This window comes from Takifugu rubripes, chromosome 10 (assembly GCF_901000725.2).
Source record: "Takifugu rubripes chromosome 10, fTakRub1.2, whole genome shotgun sequence".
Lineage (NCBI taxonomy): Eukaryota > Metazoa > Chordata > Actinopteri > Tetraodontiformes > Tetraodontidae > Takifugu > Takifugu rubripes.
The window spans coordinates 38,377-63,080 of record NC_042294.1 but is presented as its reverse complement, the minus strand read 5'-3'; the positions used below and the strand labels follow the sequence as shown (position 1 = coordinate 63,080).

Here is a 24,704-nt window from a genome sequence, read left to right as displayed (position 1 = left end):
ACGTTATCTCCACGAGCAAACGTCAATAAACTCAAAATGTGATCGCAGCACAAGTTTTCATATGATCATGTTAAATTTACCTTTGTTTTGAGAAAAAAGTGTTTCCTGAGCCAAAGTGATGTTTTCTCCACGAGCAAACATCACTAAAGTCAAAATGTGATTGCAGCACAAGTTTTCATATGATCATGTTACATTTACCTTTGTTTTGAGAAAAAAGTGTTTCCTGACCCAAAGTGATGTTTTCTCCACGAGCAAACGTCACTAAAGTCAAAATGTGATTGCAGCGTAAGTTTTCATATGATCATGTTGCATTTACCTTGGTTTTGAAAAAAAAGTGTTTCCTGACCCAAAGTGATGTTTTCACCACGAGCAAACGTCAATAAAGTCAAAATGTGATTGCAGCATATGTTTTAATATGATCATGTTACATTTACCTTTGTTTTGAGAAAAAAGTGTTTCCTGACCCAAAGTGACGTTATCTCCACGAGCAAACATCAATAAAGTCAAAAGGTGATTGCAGCACAAGTTTTCATATGATCATGTTGCATTAACTTTTGTTTTGAGAAAAAAGTGTTTCTAGAGTCAAACTGACACTTTTTCCACGAGCAAACGTCAGAAGGGTCAAAATGTGATTGCAGCATTATTTTTCATATGATCATGTTGCATTCACTGTTTTTTTGAGAAAAAAGTATATCATGACCCAAAGTGACACTTTCTCCACGAGCAAACGTCTGAAGACTCAAAATGTGATTGCAGCACAAGTTTTCATCTGATAGGGTGACATGATAGGGCTCAACTGGCAGGGCAAGGACTTTGACAACCAGGGCCTCCAGCTCTGAAACAATGCCACAACACTGACACCAGGTAAGGTCTCAGGCTCAAGTTCTCCCCAATAAATGTCTGACCACACCCCCTGTTCTGGAGAGGATGTTGCACTCATCAGCATTTGTCCTTTCACACCTCGTTGTAGAATAGAGCAGTTCAGTTTCATTCCATTAGGAAATTGCACCACAAGACCTTTGTGTCCGCACAGAATAGCTGTTCCTGTCCTCACAAGGAGATCTCGCCCCAACAGGTTGATAGGGCAATGTGGTGAAATCACAGTCTGTCTGGCAAAAGGAGATCTCGCCCCAACAGGTTGATAGGGCAATGTGGTGAAATCACAGTCTGTCTGGCAAAACGAGTCACTAATGGCACAGAAAACGGCAGTCTCTCTGGTCTCCCTGAGAACCCCACGAGCTCGACGGTGTCAGATGAGATCAGCTCTGGTGATAAATTCCATGAGATAGTGGAAAAGTGGGCTCCTGAATCAGCCAGAAAGAATGTCAATGCAACTCATTGTAGGGCCAGTTTCCCATTGGGAATTGGCCGTGTGGAGCAACCTCAGTATTTGGAGCACGATATTGAGGTCTCCCCCTTTGCACTTTCTTTCCAAAATAGAAGTGACCGCATCAGGATCATAAAAAAAAATCAATCTCAAAATCAATCTTTATTTATATAGCGTCTTATACAATCAAAATTGTTTCAAGGCGCTTTCCAGAATCCCAGGGCCTGACCCCAGACAAGCAACAGTGGCAAGGAAAAACTCCCCTTTAACAGGAAGAAACCTTGAGCAGGACCAGGCTCATGTAGGGGGACCCTCCTGCTGATGGCCGGCTGGGTAAAGAGAGAGGAGAGGAGGGAGGACAGGTAGAGGATAGAATAGGTAGGAGAGGAGAGGGGTAGAGGAGAGGAGAGGTAGAGTGAAGGGGAGGTAGAGGAGAGGAGAAGGAGGAGGAGGGGAGAGAGGAGAGGAAAGAAGAGGAGAGGGAGAGGAGAGGAGAGGAGAGGAGAGGAGAGGAGAGGAGAGGAGAGGAGAGGGAGAGGAGAGGCACAGAGCACAGAAACACACACAAAAAATATACACAATCGCTTCAACGGGGCCGGCGGTCATTATGCAGCTCCGATGGCAGTGATACCTGCAAATAGATAGAGGGGGGGGGGGGGGGGGGGGGGGATCATATGAAAACTAATATTGAATTCACATTTTGACTTCATTGATGTTTGCTCATTGAGGAAACGTGAGTTTGTGAGTGGATGTCCTTTATTCTGCATCCACCAGACAATACTAAATGGCGCGTCGAACAGTGCATCAAATCAAGGGCTAACCACGCCCATCACCCCATGCATCACCTGGGTGTGAGATACACCCCTATGTGTCTGCCACACAATCACATTTTGACTCTTTTGACGTTTGCTCGTTGAGAAAACATCAGTTCGAGGATGAATGCACTTTTTTTCAAAACAGAAGTGAATGCATCATGATGATCTGAAAACTAATGTTGCACTCTCATTTTGACTTTTTTGATGTTTGCTCGTCAAAAACGTCAGTTTGGGCATGGATGCACTTTATTACCAAAACAGAAGTGATTGCATCAGGACCATATGCAAAGTGATATATAAGTCCCTGTATTGCGTTTTTCTGTATTTTACACAATGACAGGAGTAACAACAACATTTTACCTCACCTCAGCAACACCTCCTTCGGATTGAGAAGAGTGGCGCGAATACAAAGGAAGTAACGCTGCTGAAAACTAGCGTCAAAATAAAAGACAACTAACAATATAACCTCCCCTACAAATATAAGAAGCCATTCAAAACGGAATGTACAATGAAAATACAATAAAACAATTGGATTTTGGTGGATTGTGCACCTACTACATGTACACATGAGTGTACACAATTACACTTACATGATGTAAGACACCAGCTACATTGTGTCTGACAAACTAGATGAGAGCAAAAGTGAACTGCAGCTGCAATACCTAATTATTATAGGTGAAGAAATCAAAGTGGTCACTTTGAAACATGGCACCACACTAGCACACACTGGTCAACAGGAAGGACAAAATACCCAGGCACCAACAGAGTCACATGATATATGCTGTCCAGCACAGTCACAAATGTATACATCTGTAAATTGGTGAGACTAACCAGAGTGAACACGTGGACCCACATCTACTCAAAAGAGGAGAAGCAGTTGCCAGCCACCTACAATGCTGTCCTGCTAACCCTCCCCAGAAAGTTTCACAGTCGTTCAGACTCATCATCACACCATGACTGGGATGACCCACAACTCTTGCAAATTCCCACCAATGACCACTAACGGAGGGCACTCTGTAAACAAAGCCAGTACGTATAACTCTGGCATTAGTTCATTTAGAACAAAAGCCTTTTGCATAAGCGGTAAACTGTCTTTGAAAAACGAAATGAAGTCCACTTGAATTTTCTTAAACCACCATTTCTCTTTCAAGGATCTTCCTTCCTTGTATGAGGAAGTCAACTGACCCATTGGATTAATCACACATACTGTTTGAGTTATAGTGACTTAAGGACAGCAGTGCTGCTTGTGGCTCACTTTTATACTCAGATACAAAATTAATACATTTGTACTTTACACTGAATGTACCTTTTTTTTTTAATCACGTACTAACATATACATGTCATCATAGCCAAAAAAGAGAGACAAATAAAGATGGTACATATATGCATCCTGCAATCTCCAGCCTTGTACACCTTTACATAGGACATTCCAGTAGACTTTTACTGTATTCAATAGTTTAGTGGAGGGCATTTCACAACTAAAAAGCCATCACACACCCAACAAGTAAAAGAGAATAGATACAGCTTATAATGTATGCTGAAGTCCGTTACCAAGGTATTCAAAGAGGTGGAGGTAAACAGTCGTGTCTTCCACCGATACAGAAAGAGTGGAGATGCCACTTGGTTATTGTGCGCCATGATGCAAGTTGATCATATGCTGCAATAGACCAGTGACATTGTCTCTCTACAAAATTTGAAAATAAATAAAGTAAAAAAAATATTACCAAATTAACCAATCAATCAATTTCAGCAATAATCAAAATTTTAACACAACCTTTTCAATTTTAAGAATATACTTATGTTGCTAATGGAGAATCATATATGGAGTAGTAGATGCATTCCTGCTTCCTGTGAATTGGAGCTTCTTTGTTGTATATTATTAAACACTGCATTGCACGACTGTTCAGCCTTATTTTAAAAATAATATTATTCTTGAATATGAAGTAACAAACACATTTCATGCAAAGACTTTTATTTATGAATAGTCTAATACTGTACAGGAGCAGACACTTGTCTGTTTCTGACCATGTCGACGATCATTAGTAATATTCTGCAGACAAACATTGTTCCTTCACCAACTGTTCCCTTTTCACAATAATTCTGTTTTTAAATATGTTGCTTATATTTTGAAAATAAAATATACATTATATGAAAAATAACATTGTTATTGGATAGACTATTTTGTACCAAATGCAACTATATGCAAATACACCTATGCTCTGTGATTTACACATTTCATGCACACAAAAGTGAAGAAACGGTGCTGCCATAAAAAGCTGTACATAAAGTCAGTATGAAAATAGAAAATATCAAAGCAACATGTGCAAGAGTCTATATCATGTTACAAATAACTTGAAGTACAAAAAAAAATCTACAAGAACAACCAGATAAAAATTTTCCTGGAACATGGAGGTACTGTACAATTACTGAGCTTGTAACAGGACAGAAATGAAAACTGGTGTAATGAACTCCAGTCACTTCAATCTACCACCAGATCCAACCAAAAAAAACGCAAATAGAGATGGATCAACAACTGACAGCCACCTGCAAGGTTTAGCTTTAAATGTACTCAACCTAGGAAATGTAGAGGTCCAATGCATAGCATAAAGTTTAGTTTGGTATAGTTTTTTTTACTTGCCATATTGCTTTCTCATAAATGACGCAAGTGTAAACCAATTCCCACAACCTAGTGTCAATATTAAACTATTGAACACATTTAGATATTGCAATTACTATCCTAAGAGCAAAGTTCTGAACAACATTAAGCATTGTCAGCTAATACTTTATTGTTATCATTATTATTGCCACAATAACTCTTTTCACAAAATTTAAAATTAATTTTCCAGAACAATATGTGATGTATTACGCACAAACAAAATCCCGTACAAAACCAGTGTGAAGGAGGCACACTGCATTCAGTTTACTGTAGCTATATCTGTCTTATCCACAATCACACATAAACATATGTGAACACAGTAAAACAGCAGATATGTACTTCTGTTAATGGCAGAAAACAAATTTTCTACAGTATGATAGTGAGGAAAACATCACTCAGACATTCAGACTCGGGTTGATCGCTGATGATGGGATTGATGGTGCAGGAGAACCATGGGGACAGGAGAACATGAATCATTCCAACTGTAGTCGAAGAGATAGTTTGAAGAGATTATCAGGTAGCACAAAGCCTATAATCTCAGAAGTGCAAAGCAAACAAGTACCAACGAATGGAGCTTTGAATCATGATGTATAACCACAGTCAGCTCCTCAAAGTGAGACAAACTGCTGGAATCATATCACAAATATCTTATCTTAGTATATATTATAATAGCTATATTGCTCTTGAGATAAACAATTCAAGGACCACAGTGTTTGTCATTGCAATCCAGTCTCTCTGAATACATTCTCTTTTAAACCAGTATAAGAATAAAGACAATTATTATTAGTCATACACCCATACACTAAACTTCCAAAAATCTAGCATTTTCTATAATATGTAAGAAAATATACAGTACTTTCCAGTACTTAAATGTTTTAAATGATTTTTTTTTGTGTTCTTAATAAAATCCTATGTACATTTGGTGTAGATTAATACTGATTGTTATGCAATACTGTTGACTTTTTCTTTTACAATTCTTTTGTTGATCAAAACTTACATTCATGTATCAACACTCAAGTTCCAGAAGGAGCCTGAGAGCAGACAAGCATAATGACATGCAAGATTTTTAAACCTAAAGCAATAATAGAGAAATGAACTGAGAGGTGAGAAAAATGAAAAGACAATTCCAAGGAAGCCTGGAGTATTGGCACTGGCAGCACCATTATCTGACTGCAAAATGCCCTTGCAGCACTGGCACAGTCAGTTGGAAGTGGAATCACGATAGTGGGGTCACTGCAGACACAGCTGTGAAGTGAGATCAAAGCCTTTTGTTGTTGGAAAAGATATTAGAGTCAGAAAAATGGGGTTTGCATGGTGATTTAGGCTGTGTCGGAGGTCACACTTGCTCCACTCGCGTGGGGTCGTAGGAGTCTAATGAGAAGGGAGTGAAAGGAAAAAGAATAAAAACAGGTTTATTTTGTTTATTTGCCCCCATAAGGTGAAAACTGTAGGTATTACTCAGAGATGGAACCATGATCATGTCTGCAGAGCCTTCTGCTCAGTGTGTCATAACACAAAAACATTTTGTGTCGCAATACATTTTGTATTGCAAGAGCCAATAAAAAAACTATTCTCTTAAAGAAAGAAGCATTATTTCCATGATTTTAACAAAGTCCTATTTAAACACATCAAATCTCACATAACATGTTCCCTAGATTTGCATATTTGGACTGTACACCCACCTGAGACAGAGTGCACTTCCTCATCGTCCATACTGGAGGGGCTGCAGGTGGACATGCTGGTACGGAGAGGCAGTGTTATTTCTCTCTTTGGAACACTGAGAGGTTTTGGAAGCAGTGGAGGCTTTTGGAGTTTGGTACGTTGCCTTGGTTTGGGCGTTATTTCTCTATCAACACCCTTAACTCCATGGACCTTTGATGTTTTCTTTTCCTCCTTCTTCAAAGGCTTTACTTTGTCATCTTCCGCCAGACTGAGCTCTAAGACTGCTCCTTTTGACTTAAAGTTGACATCTCCTTTTGCACTTTCATTTTCTGATTTTATTGCCATCATGTCTTTAATCTCGTTGGTCTTCTCTTCTTTTCTTTGCCATTTCCCATCAGTCTCTTTAGTTGTTTCTTTTGATGTGCAGGCGACATCAGGGTATCCCACAGGACGCTCTTTTTCATTCATCTCCCCCTTCTTTTCTCTCTCCAGTTCAGCCTTTCCATCATCTGCAGCCTCTAATTTCTGTTTTGGTATGTCACTTGGGTTTTTCTCACTCTCCTTTTTCTCAGATTGGGAACCTTTGAGGCTGAGCTGTCTTATTCTGGACACTGAGCCCAACTCTTTCAGACGGGCTGTTCTGTCTGTAGCTGACCTGCCTAGAGATGCAGCCAAGCAGTTTATCTTATATTGTAGTGATTTGGTGGTCTTACAGGCTCCATTTTGGCCCCTCTTCTCACCCGTGCACATGCCAAGCACTTGCTTTTCATTAGGGGTGACAGGTAGGGAAAGGGGAAGCTTGCTGGGTGGAAACTCAGGCAGGTCCAGTACCAGCATGGACTGAAACTCAATATCTAGGTTCTTTTTGCCTTCATTATCATCACTGTGCTTTTGTATGACTTCTTCACAGTTCCCCTCAGTCCCATTTACCTCTTTGATTGTTGCTTCCACATTAAGAACATCTTCTTTTACTTTTTTACCCTCTTCTATCAGCTTCTCTGTCTCCTCAGGTGGATTTCTGAGTTTGTCACTTACAGTGGCATCTTCTTCATCGTCATCATGCTTTCTCTCTGACTGCTTCCCTCCCACACCCAAGGCTTCTACTGGGACAGATATACCCAGGATTCTGGCAGCCCTTTGCTCAATAGATTCATTTTCAGGAATACCCTTTGCACACTTGACTTCATACAGATTGCTGAGGTCCTGGGCAGATAAAGAATTTGCTTTCTCCAAAATCAGTAGGTTCTGCAGGTGCTTATCTGCTATGGTTGACTCAATCTTATATATTGGAGGCTCAGAAATGGTGGATCTCACATCATTATCATTTGTCTTAAAAACAAACGAGACTTCTCTTCTTCTTTGTGTGATAATTGAAGAAATATGTTTTTTACATGTGTTGTCACTGTCACTTCGACAAATCCTTAAATTCACATGACCACTGGATGGGACATCACTGTCTGACTTAGCATTTCTTTTAGTCTGTAGCCTATCTGGAAGATCTTTATCGGAATTGTCTTTGAGGCCACCACTACTTTGGACTTGTGCTGTTCTGTTCTCCCATAGCTCCTGTACAGACTCACTAAGCTTGTTCAAATCTAGCGGAGATGGAACTGAAAGTGAGCGCTTAATAGGTTCTCCCGGGCCACCAGGAGTTTCTGTGTAGACTGTTAACCCTACATCCCTAAGCAAAGACTCTTGAAGGACTGGGATGTCCTGTCTATAGAGCTGATTGGACCCATTTTGAGGAGAATGCAAAGGCAAGAGGCAGCTATCACTGACACATTGGTTTGTGGGCAGGGACAGTTCATTTGCTGGTGGGAGGCTGGTAGTTTGTATCTTTGAGAAAACAATCTCCCTGTCCATAAAAGCCAGATCAGTAGTAGAAGCAAATGACTTTGATCTGACTTTTTCTTCACTGGATTTGTCTGTGTGCATTGGAGGAAGGCTAATTGCTTCCCTGTCCAAATCTAGACCAACAGTGAAATTAGCTAATTTAAACTGTTGAAATCTATCATTCAGCCCATTTAATCCATCATGGTGTTTAGCAACATTGGGTCTCTTACTGATTGTGTCTTCCATTTCTTTGTTAATACTCTCTAGTTCACCAATGGCATCAAAGGGCCGTCGGTTAACAGGCTTCAAAAGAAATTGACCAAAGGCCACTTGCTCTACACTCTCTTGAGTTTGGGTCTTAGAAGGGGATGATGGGACTTGGGTTAATGACAGTTGTGTTGGGCTGAGACTAAGACGAGAAAAGGCGCTATTACTAGAAAGCTGGAGGTTTTTCTGTCCCGCCATAGGATAACCATAAGAATGGCAATATTCTGTACTCAGGTCACTCTCTGTGGTTTTGCCCGATACAGACTGAACAGGTTCTTGTCCGTGTGGAGGTGGACTTTGGGATTCAGGGCTTTTCAGAACTGTTAAAGGTGAACCCGTCTGGGTTTCCTGGTTACGATACTGGTTTCCAGGCCAGGACGCAGTATAGCAGATTTCTTTTTCGTCATTGGCTTGAAGTATCCAAGCATCTATTATCTCCTTTCTTAAAGGAGCCCTCTTGTAGTTCTTCAGTGATGATGTGCTGCTGGTGTGAAAGCGAGCGTAGTGAGATTTCATGGGCATCTCATTCACAGATTTACTCCTTATATTAAGGCTCTCTTTGAGGCCCACAGCAAATGTGTCCGTGGTGACAGTCAGGCCTTGTATAGTCTCATTGTTATTCTGATCTGCTGCTAGGTCTTTGTTGACGTTAGTAGAGGTGTGAACAGGTACAGACACAAGGCAGAAGATGGTCTCACTAACTCTTCTCTTGGTGTTGCTGTTGTTCTCTGTCCCTGAATCTGGGACAATTTTCTTCACTTGGGTGATGGTTTCTGCAAAGACATGATCTAAGCTAGTTCCCTGTTGGGAACAAATCCTTGTGAGTGGTACCTGGAAGGCAGATGAGGGAGATGAAGGAGGACGGCATTTTTTGGGATATCTGTTGTTGCAGTTTTGGTCAATTGCTTGGAAATTATCAACAGTCTCATTGTGCAAATCACTGTGCCACCTGTTACTGTCATTGTCTAAGTTGGTAGAACAAGTCTGATTAGCATCAGCAGCCAGTTTGGCAGTGATGGAAGGCGCCAATGGTGGGGGCAAAAAGGCACTGTTGATGGTTGACGGTTCTGACACAGTGACACTGGGAAGCTCATTGCAAATATGGCGGATCTTGTCAGCATCCGTCAAAGAGTTGCCACCGAGGGCTGATGAAATATGACGAATGCGTGGGTCATCAAAGGGAATATACTGGATTCCCCCACCATGGTGCTCCTGGGATGTATATACCGGGTAAAGTTGTTTCTGGCCAGACATGTTTCTTTCTCTTTGCAAATCTGGCCAGAAGCCAACTGGATGCCTCGTGATCCAGTGGGAACCATCTGGAGCCATGTGGATTTGCTGGTATACACCCCCTTTATACCTGAAGGATTAATATTACATTCAATGCAAGTGAAATCAACAAGGTCAAAAAGAGTGAGAAAGCATAAAAAACAACAGAGATATACGTTTCATCCATAAATAACTTACAAATAATTTCATTATGAAAAACTTGTGACCTCCACTTTGAAATAAAAAATAGACAATAAATTGCTTTCAGTTTTGGAGTTTAAGTAATGCAAAAAGAAAAACGTACCTATAATCAACAGGAATTTCACCAAAACCCCGGTGTCCACCTCCCATAACAGGTGCTCTTTTATAGGATGGTGGAGGGATGTATCCAGGAGGTCCAGAGTCCTGTGCAAAATAGTCCAATTGTGCTTCACATGTCCTCGATATTGGTATTGGTGTTCTTTCCCTGGCCTGGGGAATAACTGAGTCTCTCCCAGACAACACTTCACAGCTTCCCCTAATCTGCTGGTGCATCTCATAAGATGGAGGTCTGGGGGGTCGAGTGAAGCGGGGCTTTGGTGTTACTGAGAGCTGAGTGGCACTAGCTGGCCTCCCATTCTCTGGCCAATGTGGTGCCCTATAAAAATCATGGTGTGTCAGTGGGTGGCCATTAATCCGCCTGTACAAACCTTGACCAGGTGAGGCTATGTCCACATAATGCAGGCTCTCGGGTTGCAGCATCCTGGGCAAAGATTGGGATTTAACTTTGGTCCTGGGGTGAATGATAACGCCCTCTGGTGTTCTGACATGGAGTCGCTGTTTCTCCTGTGTCCATCGCTCTCCCTCACTTTGTGACAGCTGACGACCAAAGTTAACAGCGGGTCGCCAGTTGTCATTCCCTAGACTCTGGCATTTCCTCTCGGTCACCATTCTCCACTGCTGAAGAGCAGCTTCCCTTTCTCCAGAGTGTAGCTCTTTTTTGGAGGGGGCTTGACCTTGGATTTGGGCTGTCCAGTGCCTCCTCTCATGAGCTCCCCTTTGATGTTCAATTTCAGACATCTCTTGGCCTCTAGCTTGTTGAGACCCATTTGGCCTACAGTAATCCCCCTGCCTTCCACAATGGGACTCTCTAAAATCAGTGTAGTCCAGTAGCACTGTGAAGTCCTGACCTTTCCTTCTCCAGTAAGAGACATCCTTTGCCTGTGACTGCAGACCTTTGGTGCCATCGCAGACCCTGTGAAAATACAGAAATATATTGTCACCATTAGAGAGTGTTTCCTCATTGTTGTTAGCGACACATTACCGGTAATGCTAATTGTTAGTCAATGCATGGTGACACCTGATAAGGAAGATCTATATAATTCTGTAGAGAACAGGCCACACAAATGAGAGCCAATAAGAGCCCATATTATACAGTATAATATACAGTCAAACAATCATGAGAACAAAGAAAATAATGAAAGCTTTTTTAAAAGGTCAGAAGAAATTCTCTTGATGAAATGTCCCTGCATTTCAATTTCACACAATATATGAGTAAATGAACAAATTTATTTGCTCATTTGCAATGAAATGAAATTTTAATGAAATTTAATTCAATTAAAATTGGTGGGATGATGAAGCCAAGATCCCGACCCTCTTTAGTTTACAATACAAAACTATACCTAGAATTAGGAATATATGAATATATTCAATAGTTTACACAACACAGTGACTATAGAAAAATCTTAACTTCTTTACATTCATACATGCTTTTAGAAAATGTACGAGCAACATAGGTGACACTGTAAAATTGTTTAAACACATTACAATCAAACGATGTGAATGAATATTCGGTGTGTACATATTAAAAAACATGTGTGAGTGATGCATCACTAGATGGCGACAGACGATCATGAAAATGACAAGAACGCGTAGGATCTCCTCTTCAATGGAACGTGAACACGTTACACAATGACATTGTGAGTGTTTGTCCTTCAGGAGAGATCAACAATACGTCATTAGCACAAATCCATCATTATATAGTTCTACAAATCCAGTCTTTGTATCTGTATGAAAATGTGCTTTGTTGTTTGTTTGGTTGTTGTTTTTAACCAATCACATGCAGTGAAAGACAAAAAATGGGTTTCTGCATGCTCCCTGATCATTTTATTCTATTTGTGGAGTGACTGAGTGAGTGACAACGCAAACAAGACGCAAGCACATGTGTACACCCCCGAGGCCAAGGCCACTGAGTGTCCTTGACATTTCAATCCATGAGCATCACTAGCTACAGAAGAGGAAGGAGGCTAGCCTTGTCATTGTGCTAAATTTGAGGACATCTCATGTAAGATGAGTTGCCATCATTAGTCTAATTGGATTTTAGAAGCAGTGCCTAATGGGAGAACTGTGATAGGCTCGTTCATTATTTAAACTAAAGCTGCCAGACAAAATGGATTTGGATGAGGGAAAAACGAGGGATGAACAAACAACCGACTAAAATTGCAGAACATATGTCTCAGCAAAACCCCTCATTCCCAACAGAATGCCCTGATACTACTGGCAGAGCTGTGACATTAAAATGAGGATTACTGGAGAAAAATGAAATAAAAAACACGCTTGAAATCACTGACATTATTCAAGGTCATCTGATTATTTTCAGACGCTCTGTCACTGACTTCTGGCAAACAGGATTAGTGTAAAGAAAAAAGAAAGTCAGCAAAACAAAATAAAAGGAAAAAGGCCACCTAATTGTGTGGACATAAGAACAGCTGTATTGACTTTGTCTCAGTGACAGCACACTAACCCTCTGAACTGCTGCAAACAGGGAGAATAAATAATTCTATTTTCAGGACACAACACAATGACTACAGCCTGACTATATTTCTGATAGTATCATATGTTACAACCCACCTTAAATCATCAGGGGATCGGTTGCATAATTCCAGACAGAGCTAAATATAGCCTTTCTCCATATACATATTTTAATAATCCCTACATGAGCCCTGTTTTATTGATGCACCACATATTATACTGTAGGGGCAGTTAAAAGCATAAGTCTGTGCATGCCCCAGTGGCTACAACTAAAAAAAAAACCCACATATTACATCAGCAAGAGCTCAGACCATATCACCTATTTATGAAAAAGCTGTTTAATATACGGCCCCAATAATTAATTTCAAATGTTTGCATGTCCTCAAAATGACAAAACGTATTAAAGAGCATTCTTCCTCTCCATGTTTCTGGACTGTAGACATGTCGTAAAATGGGAGCACCAAGGGAAAACCCACACAGGAATGTATGAAGCATCTAACTTTGACTGAAAAGATTGTGGATGAAAAGAGAGATGAAAAATGAAGTTATACATAAGGGCAAAGCTAATTCGCCTGAAAATTAATTTCATTAATCCTCATCAACACAGCACCCTTGCAATGATGGAGGAGCGGATTTGGATTTATGTCTTACCCGCTGTCTGAGGTCAGTGAGTGGGTGTCGGTCCGGCTCCCGCCCTCTTGTCTGAACTGACTCCTGTCCCTGGGTACATTATTGTTGTTATTAGGACAGTGGTACACATGTGGCTGCTTGGTTCCACCACTGTTTCCATAGGGACCTTGTTCATAGCCATTCACTGTCCTGGAGCTGGGCACAATTTCCAAGATTTCATGGTGTTTGTTATAGGATGGCTGAGATGATGAGGGAGCCTGGTGGGACAAGGATGTGGGGGCAGGGGTAGAGGTGGTGGAGGAGGTGGTGTGCTTGGGCACTTTGTATCCATGAGAGATGAGGAGGTCCTCCACACTGTACATGGTTGCATTTGTTTATGCTGGTGTTTTACTTTTGTCTGTCTCCGCTGGCTGATGTTTTCAGGAGAGGAAGGTAGGTCAGTTGTCAAGGCCTCTCTTCTCCTCTACATGCAGCGGCAGGATCACTGGCACAGCAGCACAACTGAGGCCATCACTGGAAAAGAAAACAGAGAGCGCAGTATATAATGAAGTGAAAAAGGTGACCGCAAAAGTATCATCCATGGTATCCACGTCCACTTTCTCTCATGGGTCTTAACCTCTACAGCCATTTTATAGGATGGAATAAAAGAAGAAAAAAAAAGAACATAATTTCTGAGCCATCACCACAAAACCGAACTCCGATCGACTTGTCAGTAGTCAGTCCTTGCAATAAATCTCTAACCCTAAACCCGTCCCTGGCAGAAGGGAGGAGGTAAGCAGATCATTGTTGATTACTGCTGCTGCTGCTGCAGAAAAATATTGTTCACAATATTCTCCCTATGGACCTCAACACAGTTCCGCCGGAAGCTATCCCCACTTGTGTGTGCCATTGTGACAACTTGGGTATTGGATTCCTTTCCTCTCACCTCCAGATCCTTTTTTTTTTCAACTTCAGTATTTTCTGGTGACAGGAAGAGAACAGATTTGCTTATCTATAGCATGTTAAATAAAATCTATTTTTTGTGAATTGAATATATTTTACATGATTTTACTGCATGTTCTAAGGGCCCTGCCTAGGCACACACTCAAAAAAAACTCATTGAGTAGTAGGAAGGGTCATAGTGTGCAGTTCACAAAAACACCATATGGACATGCTAAGAAAATCCAAACTGTGGAGAAGGGGTCATTTGTCAGGTTATTTTCTCACCACATCTGTAGCAAGATGACGGCATAACAAAGTACTAAAACATTTTAAACAAGTGTGTTCCAGAGACTCGATAATAATGGCCAGGGATTTTTTTCCCAAATAATCTGGAGGAGAAGGTTTGGTCTGAGACAAATGGTAGTTGTAGAAGTGGCCCTTGACCAAGATCTTCAGAGGTGGATAAAAATAGGGGCCAAACTGAAGAAGCCATGGATGGATACGAACGGGTTTGGTTCACCAGATGTGCTGACTGTGGGAACATACAGGGTCTCCAACGATCCCTTAAACCCCTTCACTCCTATATATTTTTCTAAGGCGTCATTGCTAATTTATAAATCCAAGACCACCACATGTCTTTTAGATCCCATCCCAACACACCTGTTGAAGGATGTTTTACCAACGATAGGCAGATATATCCTAGACCAGATCAATTGTTCTTCAGTGACAGGTTATGCACCCCGGTCCTACAAGGTGGCAGTGATTAAGCCGTTGCTTAAAAAAGCCATCACTGGATCCGGACGTACTAGGAAATTATAGGCTGATATCCAACCTTCCTTTTATATCTAAAATTCTTGAGAAGGTGGTGGTGATTCAGTTACTGGAGCACCTTCAGAGAAACAGCCTGTTTGAGATGTTTCAGTCAGGCTTTAGAGCTCATCACAGCACAGAAACAGCACTTATTAAAGTTACTAATGATCTTTTTATAGCTTCAAATCATGGACTGGTTTCTATGCTGGTTCTGCTGGACCTCAATGCTGCTTTTGATACAGTTGATCACAGCATCCTGTTACATAGACTGGAACATATGATTGGGATTAAAGGGACCGCACTAGACTGGTTTAGATTCATCAGATAGATTCATCAGATAGATACCAGTTTGCTCATGTCCATGGCGTTCCCTCTTCATACAGTAGGGTTAGCCATGGAGATCCACAAGGTTCTGTGCTTGGACCAATCCTTTTCACCCTGTACATGCTTCCCTTAGGAAACATTATTTGGCAGCATGGGATAAATTTTCATTGTTATGCCGATGACACTCAGCTATATTTATCCATGAAACCAGAGGAGACAGAGAAGTTAGTGAAGCTTCAGACTTGTCTTAAAGACATAAAGTCTTGGATGTCTTCAAATTTCCTCCTCCTTAACTCAGGAAAAACTGAGGTCATGGTGTTTGGTCCTGAACCTCTCATCGATAGATTAGATCACATGATCAGTCTAGACGGTATCTCATTAACATCTAGTCTCTCTGTGAGGAATCTTGGAGTAACTTTTGATCAAAATCTCTCCTTCAACTCACACATTAAAACAGTCTCTAGAAGTGCCTTTTTTTCACCTGAGGAACAACACAAGGATAAGGAAACCACTGACACGGCAAGACGCTGAAAAGTTAGTCCACGCATTTGTTACTTCCAGGCTGGACTATTGTAATTCTTTATTATCAGGGTGTCCAAACAACTCTTTAAGAAGCCTCCAGCTGATCCAGAATGCTGCAACTAGAGTTCTGACAGGTATTGACAAAAGAGATCACATAACTCCTGTACTGGCGTGTCTTCATTAGAATAATTTTTAAAACCCTTCTTTTGACCTACAAGGTCCTCAGAGGCCTAGCTCCATCCTACCTGGAGGAGTTAGTGAAACCTTGCCAGCCCAATAGACCGCTCCGCTCTCAGAATGCTGGTCTACTTGTGGTCCCCAGAGTCTCTAGAGGTAGAATGGGGGGCCGAGCATTTAGCTACCAGGCCCCCCTGCTGTGGAACCAGCTCCCTGTCCAGGTACGGGAGGTTGACTCCATCTCTACTTTTAAAATTAGGCTTAAAACTTTCCTCTTTGAAAAAGCTTATTGTCATTAATTTTGTAGTCCCAGTTACTATCCTAGACGGACAAATTATCATATTTAGGGGGTCGTCTAATCATTAGGTTAACATCTTAGTTATGCTGCTATAGGCCAAGGCTGCCGGGGTCCAGAAACATGATCACCTGACAGGCCTCTGTCACCCCACTGGGAAATGCTCTCCTCTCCTCTCCTCTCCTCTCCTTCTCATTAAGTAGACTAGTGATGCTATTTCTTGTGTAGTTTTTTCTGCTCCCCCCCCTTCCTCTGTATTCATCTACAGGTATCGCCGCCTTCAGAGCTGCATACTGACCTCCGACCCCGCTGACCCGCTCAACTTGACTCCACCAGCAGCACAATTTACTTAATATAATGTATTTCTGGATGTATTCTCTATAAGATACGTCTATTCTCTTCTCTACCTTACCTTACCTCACCTCACCTCACCTCTCCTCTCCTCTCCTCTCCTCTCCTCTCCTACCTATTCTATCCTCTACCTGTCCTCCCCCTTCTCTCTCTCCACCCAGCCGGCCATCAGCAGGAGGGTCCCCTACATGAGCCTGGTCCTGCTCAAGGTTTCTTCCTGTTAAAGGGAGTTTTTCCTTGCCACTGTTGCTTGTTTGGGTTTAGGCTCTGGGATTCTGTAAAGTGCCTAGAAACAATTTTGATTGTAAAAGACACTATATAAATAAAAATTGATTGACTGACTGACTGATTGCTTGATTGATTGACATGCAGCGTGAAGCATTTTCCCCATTGAACCCTGACAACGATCACAGGAACCAGCACCAAAGATCAGCACAGGAACTGATATGACGAGAGGCCCTAATATCAGTGAGGCACATTTATTTGCTGATTTACTGTATAAACTGTATAACTGTGAAACCTGATCAAGAAGTAATGCCACCAGTAATTCATTGTGTTCAATCTGTAGAAGTTGGTGAATAAGTATTTCATATATTTTACAAAATTTGCACCTTTCTGACCATTTGTCAAACCATTTCTCCCTTTATGGTTCACACTACAAAAACATGTGTAAGATGTATTCTGAGCAGAAGTATGGACATCCAAATGTATGTTTAAAAGAAGGCAAAGGACAATGCAAATCTGTAACAGTCTGAAGGACTGAGAAATTCTCCGGGTGCATCTTAGTCTGATGCCCTTGATGAAGTCATGCTTGCTGCCTTGTCAAAAGGACAGATGCTGCTGCAGCCCACACATTCAACACTGCTCACTGAAGCAAATTCCCAACAACCTAGTGGACCTTAATAAGAAATCTGCCAACACAAACGTGGGTCAGCCACTTCAAAAGTCAATCACTGCAAAATTGTAAAAAGACGGAAGCATTTTTTTTCCTTCTAAACAACAAAGCAGCATAAGCAGCTCCAACACAATGTATTCAGATGATTAGCATTTGTTTTGAGTCTTAGCATTTGTTTAGCTCTGATCTCTAACCCCAGAAATGAAAAAGGGATCATGAGTCAGTGGGACGAGTCTTTTCCCTGCTCCACTTCTTCTTGCTTCCTTTTACCTGAACACTGGGACAGCTGACTAGGTGATTAACAGGATCCAAGAGCATGAAATACCACTCTCTCTGTATGTCTGGCACTCTAATGCGATTATCTTTTTCATTTAAAACCTTAAACCTGTTAGTTGTGGAGGATTGCCTCTTGGCACTCACCCAGTTTAGTTGACTACTTCATTCCCTTTTCATTTGGCACAATCTAACGGAGAAAAGCTCACATCTCATCATGGAATCTCAACGCAAATAACCTTGCTTCATTTATGTTTGCTTTGGGAACAAGGCAGCATTCAGACACTCTTTTTTCATTAACTACATTTCAACCTGTGCTGGGCAACAGGGCAGGAATGTTCAATGCATCCCTGAATTAATGCCAGCAAAATGGAATCCAAGTGACTGTTTATCAGGACAGATTATTTGATCAAACTTCTCTTTGCGCTGTAATTTAAGGATTGACACCAGACATCTTGCTCCAGATAAAAGCAGCTGGGGGTAAATGAAGCTTCAGTAGAACTCAACCATTGACTGAATCTTCAAATGTAATTTTAAGTGATAAAAGTATTCATCAGGATTTTCTTTTCGTCAGGAAATGATATAGCAGGGAATTAATTCTAATCCCATCTGAGCCTTGAAAAATCTTCAGCCCCAATGTTGTCACCTTATGTAAAAGGTATCATATGGCCAAAAATCCATGTGTACTATCAGGATAGTTTTTTTGTGAGCATTTAACCTTCTTTAGTGCCATATGCTGTCTAATCCAGCTACACCTTTAATCTGAGGCACTTGCCCTCAGTGTTATCATAAATGAGGATTATCTACCTCATCTCTGAAAAAAAGGGAGGATTTCCTTATGTAAAGTCACCTTCTCTCATACGGTACCCCTCCCCGCCCATTCCTTCCCATGACAAGCTCAGTTTACTGCTAATGCTCTTATGCAACAGAATTACCCATTTATATCAAATAAAAACTTGGATTCGTGCCCCGGTAGACAACAATGGCTGGCTTTCATCCCCCAAAACACAACTACATTGTGTTTCGCTACAATGCTTTCCTGTGTGGAAAAAAGAAGGGTTGTTGTTATAGGCCCTTGGATCTGACAACTAGAAAAAAGGGCAGACACATTATACTTCATTTTAATGACATTGTTCATGCAGGCACGAAAATTAATGATACAGTGTGTGAATAACATATGCTGCAAAGTAAGCTAAAAATAAAGAGAAACACCAGAGAGGTGGCATTTCCATACAGACAAACCCTCTCAGAAGCCTCCACATTCTTTATAAACATCATTCTCATTAACTGCTCAGTGAAATATGTCAGACTGCAGCTTGATACAACCACGCCTTGTTTATTAAAAACAGCTTTATTTTAGCTGTGTGAAACAGGTCTCGCACTGCCGCTTAACCCTATGCCAGGCTGCTCGACCATGACAGCCTCCAGATCTACATTATGATCACATCAATGAGTTGAAGTCTACACAAAAGTGTTAAGGTCTCTGAAATATTCTGTATAGCTTCTACCTCTCATACTTGCATACATGTGAAGGCATCTTGTCACACACAAGTTATTATAGTATTTGATCAAAATACGGAAGAATTGTCTAGCCTATCCAGCTCTGCGACACCATCCCACCTTTACCATGTCCTTTATTAATTAGCTTTGTCTCTGCAACCTTCTACCTCTCATACTTGCATACACGTGAAGGCATCTTGTCACACACTGGTTATTATAGTATTTGATCAAAAATACGGAAGAATTGGCCTATCCGGCTCTGCAACACCATCCCACCTTTTCCTTGTCCTTTATTAATTAGCTTTGTCCCAGCAACCTGGGAAACACATTTCTATTCTCCATACAAAAACCAGGCAATAGAAACTCAATTGCGTCAAACTGTTGCTGATAATTACCCATCCTTGTATCATCCCAAAACATGAAAGGCTTTTTTTTGGTAATGTACAGCTACAAAGCTCAAAGCTCTAGGTGTCACAGCCCCTTTTTCCCAGTTCCCTCCTGTCCCAGTACTTTTCCACTGCCCTGCTCACACCACACCCTCTGATCACCACACCTGCTCTCAGTCACTGATCACCACACCTGCTTTCAGTCACTGATCACACACCTGCTCTCAGTCACTGATCACACACCTGCCCTCACTCATCAATCAGCTCACCTACCAGTGTATACAGTATATTCTCCAGCCTCACACTCACTCAGTGCCAGATTGTTCTTCTGCTTTCATGCGAGACTTTCCAGCGTTGTTTCCCTGCCGGATTACCCGTTACCGACCCTGCCTGCCTTGCCTGTTCCCCGGACAACCTACCTGCTTTCTGCCTCTGACTACGACTTCTGCCTCAGCGTCTGTGGTTCCTGTCTGCTCACCTGGTTTAGACTTCTCCGCCCGGCCCCGACTTCGCTGCTGCACGTCCCACTCCCCGAGCCTGCAACCCATAGACTTTGTGTGGGCCCAGAGCCTGAAAAACGGACTATTTCTTGTGTTTCCTTGTCTGCCTGAGTTCCTGTTTGCCCGTGTGTTAATAAAAGTCATTACTACGGTCCAGCTTTCCAGAGTGCTGCATTTGGGTCCAAACTGCACCCGTCACACTAGGCTAACAACAATTATAAAGGATAGTGCAATACTGTTTGCATCTTGGAAATCAGACATCAATGTTATTAATTTTTAGCAAAAATCCAAATTGCAAAGCAAAAATCTGATCTCGAACAACAACAATTAATGCAATAGCATTAATGGCAATGAAATTGAATTTTTCAGAAGGATTTAACATGTGTTGAGATGACACATGAAATGATGAATCTCCAGCAGAACAAAAGAATGTCAAGCTGCGAAGCCCTGAACCAAGATGGCGATTACCCTGCTTCCTAAAATATTCCACAAGAGCCGCATCTCGCCAGCACATTGTTCCCAGTCTCGTCAGATCTATAACAACTGACTGGAGTGGGAGTGCACTTGGCTGGTCTCTGGCCTGCATCTGCTAATACCGCACGCGCAGGAATTTTTCAAGGATGACAGCCCATCACATTCAGCAAACAGCAGCAGTCGACACTGTTTATCTATCTGACATCATTGCATCCAGCAGAGGGGCCGTCTCTCTTCCTGAGGAAGTGCGTCGCCGCAGGAGACAGACAAGAGCTGACAGTGTCGCAACTGTTTCCAATCAGGCACTCTGTGGGCTCCTGTTTGTCATCAGCAGGCCTGTTTTTAGAATAATAAACAACTAAACAGCCTGCAGTCACATTTGAGCCCACGCTGACCCCAAAAAGTACAGTGTAGGTAGATTATAACTCAGCCACATAAAGAGGATGCATTTTATCTGCCCTCAGAACATTCACTATCTATCAAGTAGGGCAGAGAGGATAAATGGACAATCATGTATTTTTTTCTAAACATCCACCTGGCACAAATCAGAGTATCTATTGTGGCACTGGCTTAATTTGCTGAAATGTAGCAATTTGCCATCATGAGTTGAAAATGAAAAGGGTAGGCAGATCGAACATGCCTTTGCCAGCACCCTCACCAAAAAAACATCACTGAGCTGAAATACAGTAGGCATCACCTGCATGCAGTTATTTTTGAGTCACGCTGGTTCTGACGACAACCAAAGTGTGTTAATTAGTGTTTGTCAAGGCCCAAGCTTCACCAGAGATGACAGTGGCATGGTTTATCAGCCAGAAACACGCTGATCAAAGTCCTAGAACACTCTAGTTAAATGCTAATCACATGGAATTTGGCACAAGCTTACATAAAAATACAAACCCCTCAAGCACAACACTTCATGGAGAAGGCTTTTATCTTTATAATTTATTAATAAATGAGATAAAAACCATCAGTGACAACATCACATTTATGTTAGCAGATGCTGCTGATTAAGATGAAATGGGTTTCTCACACAAAGGGGATAGAAAAGTGCAGAGTAAAGCCAAGAATAATCAAGGTTGTCTGAGATCAGAGCACAAAGGTGTCAGAGATCTCAAGGAAGGATGCTAATGGCAGCTGCATCCAGATGAAGAAATGAAACATGAGGCAGATTCTCCCTTTCTGACACACTAGCAACTGACGTCAGTAGCTTTCATACGTTTCTGGCTGTTCCCTCCTCCCACCTGCTTCACCTGTGACGTCATAGGAGATCCGAGGGGGATCCCTGTAGCTGGGCAAAAATGGCAAGTCCTTCTAAGGCTTCAGTACAACTGATCTGCTCTATGCATGTGGCCTGGAGGAAATCAACACAGGCATATGAGCACACACACACAGACACACAAAACATGATTACTGGAAAGGGAAAGTGTAGCCTCTGGTTAACCAGTGTTCTGCCCGCCAGGAATCCCTCCCAGGCACTCTTATCGCTGTGAAGCTCTCCAGAAAGTTGAAATGGTGTGACTCACTTCACTCCAGTTCTCTCTGACCAGCCCTTTCCTCCACTGCTTGCAGGAATTAATGGGCCGCTTCCTTTTGAACACCCACCCCACCCCCTCCTTAGGGCATCCAGCAGAGTCTGGTGATCATATGCCAGCACATGTGCAAGCAAGCTCTCCACCTCTAGCTGCTGTTCTGTTTTGTCTTTTTACACTGGTTTCCACTGAACAAAACAAGACTTATCGTCATGGCTAAACAACGATTAAAGTTTCTGTGTCTTGACTACCTGCTCAAATCAAACCTCAGAATCTGACTGAATGTGCAAGCTCAGTAAGAGTTATGTTACCTGATGTAACACAATTGACAAGTGATGATGTTAAATGCTGAAAGGTGAAGCTGTGGGATTGTGGAAAGTCTTGGTGCAAAACCTTCAACACTGTACCAATTTTGTAAACAAATGCTCTTTATGTATCTGTGTAAGGTTTTAGTCCAAAAAGTTTTTGGTCAAACTTTAATTTGAGTGAAATGTTTGTAGAAGAGCCATATTTATACTCTTTCCAGCTGTTAACTGCCTAAAAAAAAAAAAAAAAAAAAAAAAAAACCAAACAGTACAATGTGGAACCTGAACTCAGCAGGTGAAGCTGGCTTAATATTGCCATAGAGGTAATGACTGAAACAATTTATATCATCTAAAATTCATCCCATTCGATGGCTAAATGTGTGGCAGCACAATACATACATCCTGTTAAATATTTGTTTCACTTATTAAATATTACTCCAGTGTAAGAACTATTTCCGTGTTAAAACGTAGATCTCGGCAGACAGATGCACCAAGACGCATCCTAATCTTCATCGTGTCAGGTAATGAAGCAGCACGTGCAGGAGAATGCACGATGGGAGAAGGAGGAGTGCGTGTGCGGGACCAAACACCACCGTTCATTACCAATTATCCCGATGATGATTATCATGCAAAAAAAAAAAAAAAAGTTACAGCATGCAAACATCAAAAGGTGCATTGGAGTTCTGATCCATTCTTTCCTACACGAACTGGAACGGACCAACAGCGGGCCCGTGTGAAACGACTGACAGATGCGTCACGTTGAACCGATCCGTTTCCCCTGCTGGGTCCTTGGTAAAGTACACAAACCTACAGCCACCCACGCATCAGGTCCCAACTGGCCCCGTTCAACATGTGTCCGCTGAACGGTTCGACAGACAGAGGAGGACTGAGGATGATGATGTATTGTTTTATAACTCCAATCTGTAACTGCAGCTCTTCGCAGAGAGGAAGATGAAAGCTGAAGGTAACTTCAAAGTGAACCCGTGCTGCGTATAATCAGGGTGCAGCTCCTCCCTCATGATCTCTGGCATATTAAACTGCGTAATTTGGAGTTTGGCCTCTGAGGGCTAGAGCTAGCCCCGGCTAGCTCCATCAGCAATCTTTAACCTTCAGCTGGTTGGAGCGCGTCCGCAAACACGACGCGCATCGCACACGCGTCAACTTAAGGGATCAAATACAGGCAGCGTTCTCCCGTAGCTTCACCTTCTAATGTCGCGTCCTCGGAGAGCCAGTGTGACCGTCCGAAAGCTTGCACGGAGGAGATGGTGGAAGAAGGAAGACTTCTGATCTGGTTCGCTGGTTAAGTTTAGCTGAGCTGGAAACGTTGAAAGCGGGTAAGACGCCTCTCCCCGCCGCGGTGTGCTCCTCACAGCAACCGCTCACAGCCTGCGACAGTCGAATGTCAGAACAGTCGGAAACTCGGCTGACAGACGTACGGACGGATAGGGGTGGGAGTGGGGAGGGGGCGACACGCAGTTGGTGTGTGGACCGACCTGGAGCCGCTCTTACCTGAGAAAATCCGTCGCTGCGTCGACGCGGAGTCCGCAGCCTCATCCCCACCGCTGCTGTGACGGACTGAGCTGAGCTCTGCGAGAGAACAGCCCCTCTCCACTACAACACAGCGGGGAGGAAACATCAGCTGGACCCTGCTCAGCGTCACATTTCAACACACATGTACTTATCCTGTCTGCCTGTCTGTGAACCTCAAGGGGCCAGCCACTAACTGAATACAAGACCCATGTTATCATCATGTTTTCATAATATTGTAGTTTCAGGTCTTTCTCTGATCTGTGGGGGTCATTCTGTGAAGTACCAAAGTTTAGCTTTAATACAATTTCAACACACTATCCGAGAGAGACAGAGAGAGATTTAACAACACCTTTATTTACATGTATTTTTCACAATTACATTTACACATTTCAGAGAGAGACATTGGAGATCTTCAACAATTCAAAATCAAAACAATTTTCCTCACTAAACACAGGACGTCTCTCACTCCCCAGATGTCTTCAAATGGACTAATTTGTCCTGTCAGTTCATAGAAACTAAGTAAAGATCCCACGGTCTTCCATAGGGATAGCTTAGCCGTCCCCGATGTGACAGCCTGAAAGAAAAACCCTCCCCCGACCCCAGAAACCACCTCTGTGGCTCTGTAGAAATGTTTATAAAAGTCTGTGAACAATCCATCCAGTC

General features: G+C 42.1%; 1 protein-coding gene across 3 annotated transcripts; it reads right to left on the bottom strand.

Moving 5' to 3' along the window:
- Positions 1–3,456: 3,456 nt before the first annotated feature.
- On the bottom strand, positions 3,457–24,152 carry LOC115251212 (uncharacterized). Of its 3 annotated transcripts, XM_029842708.1 has the most exons (6): positions 24,021–24,120; positions 23,715–23,897; positions 13,271–13,762; positions 10,134–11,063; positions 6,481–9,920; positions 3,457–6,169 (listed from the first exon to the last, which is right to left on the bottom strand). In XM_029842708.1, the coding sequence occupies exons 3-6, from the start codon at positions 13,609–13,611 to the stop codon at positions 6,135–6,137; spliced, it is 4,746 nt and encodes a 1,581-aa protein (XP_029698568.1). In that variant the 5' UTR covers positions 13,612–13,762; positions 23,715–23,897; positions 24,021–24,120; the 3' UTR covers positions 3,457–6,134. The 3 variants fall into 3 exon arrangements, with proteins under 3 accessions (XP_029698568.1, XP_029698570.1, XP_029698569.1); XM_029842710.1 differs by lacking the exon at positions 23,715–23,897 and having other exon boundaries at positions 24,021–24,152; XM_029842709.1 differs by lacking the exon at positions 24,021–24,120 and having other exon boundaries at positions 23,715–23,949.
- Positions 24,153–24,704: the final 552 nt, after the last annotated feature.

Coding starts and splice junctions, on each gene's coding strand:
- LOC115251212 (XM_029842710.1), bottom strand. CDS start 13,611: ATGTACAGTGTGGAGGACCTCCTCATCTCTCATGGATACAAAGTGCCC. Junction 9,921..10,133: donor GAAATTCCTGTTGATTATAG/GTACGTTTTTCT, acceptor TTAATCCTTCAG/GTATAAAGGGGGTGTATACC. Junction 6,170..6,480: donor GGAAGTGCACTCTGTCTCAG/GTGGGTGTACAG, acceptor CCTTCTCATTAG/ACTCCTACGACCCCACGCGA.